The following is a 1,628-nucleotide window of genomic DNA, read 5'->3' on the forward strand; positions in this document are numbered from 1 at the left end:
TGTTAGGGGCAATTTTGAATCACCGCAATAATAACAAAAACTTGCCTTTCTTTTTTGGCCAAGTATAGTTCCCTCTGTCTTTTTTTTAGCTACTGTTGCACCATAACTCTTAATTTAAGCAAAGAGACTTGTAATTCGATATATTGTGATGGTCCACGATATTATTGTGAGAACTTTCACGATATGATATCACGATATTTCGATTATTGTTACATCCCTAATGTTTAGTTCAATCAATCATTTATTTCACATTTGGTTGTTCAGCTCTTTTTCACACCTTACTGTTACGGCAGTGAACTTAACATGATAATCGTCGCCACAAAAAAATTCTTGTACCATCCTGTACAAAAAATCTGTTCAGAGTGCACATTGTAAACAACATTTGAGAGAAGACTGAAATATAAACTGAAACTAATACAAGAATCCCATGTGTTTAAAGCAACCTTATTCTGCAAAATGTACTTTTTAGAGCTTTTTTCTGTGTTTACTCTCACCATTCACTCACCCAAAGTTGTATTTGTAGTGATCTGGCATGTTCTTTCTCTCCTCACAGAGTGGTAACAAAAGGAGCAGCATGCCCGGCCTCATAAACAAGGAGAGCAGGAGCGCTTTGCCCCTCAGTGTGTCTGACATCACGAGCTGTGTGCGCGGATACACGCTCGCCATGACCGCTTCCATGACCTATGAGAACATCGAGGACCACGCCATTGAAGGCATGTTGCTCTCTGTCCTCTACCTGTCTCAGATCTTTCCCCCATCTATCTGTCTATCTATTTCTGATCTCCCTCCCACATATCTATTTATCTCTCCTTCTAGCTATCTCCTTCTCTTTATACTAGGGAACATTTGACAATCGTGTCATAGACCAGGGCTGGGCAATTATTTTTCCATGGGGCCACATGAGAAACAGAAAATATTGTGGAGGGTCCGGCCAAAATGCTTAACTCACTTCTGAATCTGCTAAAGGAAATTGCAAAAAAATTTGGCACAACATTAGTAAATTAACTGGTAATAAAACAGAACATGGTAAAGAACTAGAACTAAAAATAAATAATAAACTTGTTAAAGATCCTGTTACCGTGGCAACTGAATTCAATATATATTTTTTTTTAATTCAGTCCAAGAAATTTCACAGCTTTTTACCTCATATGAAAATGTACCTTTCTCTGTTAATGAGTCTCTGCCTATCTTCAGGATAGCTGAAATTAGGGACTCAGACGTAGCTTCCATCATCAGTGAATTAAAAACTTCAAAAGCTAAGGATGCATATGGTCTGGACACTAATTTTATAAAGTTACACAAGGACTCCCTGATATGTCCAATAACACATTTGATAAATCTGTCAATTAGGCATTTAGTTGTTCCTACAGCATGGAAAGTGGCCACAATTACTCCAATTTTCAAATCTGGTAATAAAACAGATGTCAAGAATTACAGACCAATCAGCATATTGCCTATTATATCTAAAATAATTGAAAAATGGGTCACTAAACAATTAATTGATCACTTAAATATGGGTTACACCCCACTGCATGCTATACAGTTTGGTTTCCGTGCAAATTATTCAACTGAAACGGCTATACATTTTTTTCTTGAAAAAGTTAAATTTTCTTTAAATGCTTACCCTT

The 1,628-nt window shown here is 36.6% G+C and overlaps 1 protein-coding gene across 1 annotated transcript in view; it reads left to right on the forward strand.

Moving 5' to 3' along the window:
* The first annotated feature begins 574 nt into the window (after window positions 1-574).
* vwa5b1 (von Willebrand factor A domain containing 5B1) overlaps window positions 575-1,628 on the forward strand; it is a 135,832-nt gene continuing 134,778 nt past the window's right edge. The window contains exon 1 of the mRNA XM_055166088.1: window positions 575-713. Coding sequence (XP_055022063.1) covers window positions 575-713 — 139 coding nt within the window. The remainder of the gene's footprint in view (window positions 714-1,628) is intronic.

This window comes from Boleophthalmus pectinirostris, unplaced genomic scaffold (genome assembly GCF_026225935.1).
Source record: "Boleophthalmus pectinirostris isolate CB_2022bp ecotype Guang Dong unplaced genomic scaffold, ASM2622593v1 HiC_scaffold_8, whole genome shotgun sequence".
Taxonomy (NCBI): domain Eukaryota; kingdom Metazoa; phylum Chordata; class Actinopteri; order Gobiiformes; family Gobiidae; genus Boleophthalmus; species Boleophthalmus pectinirostris.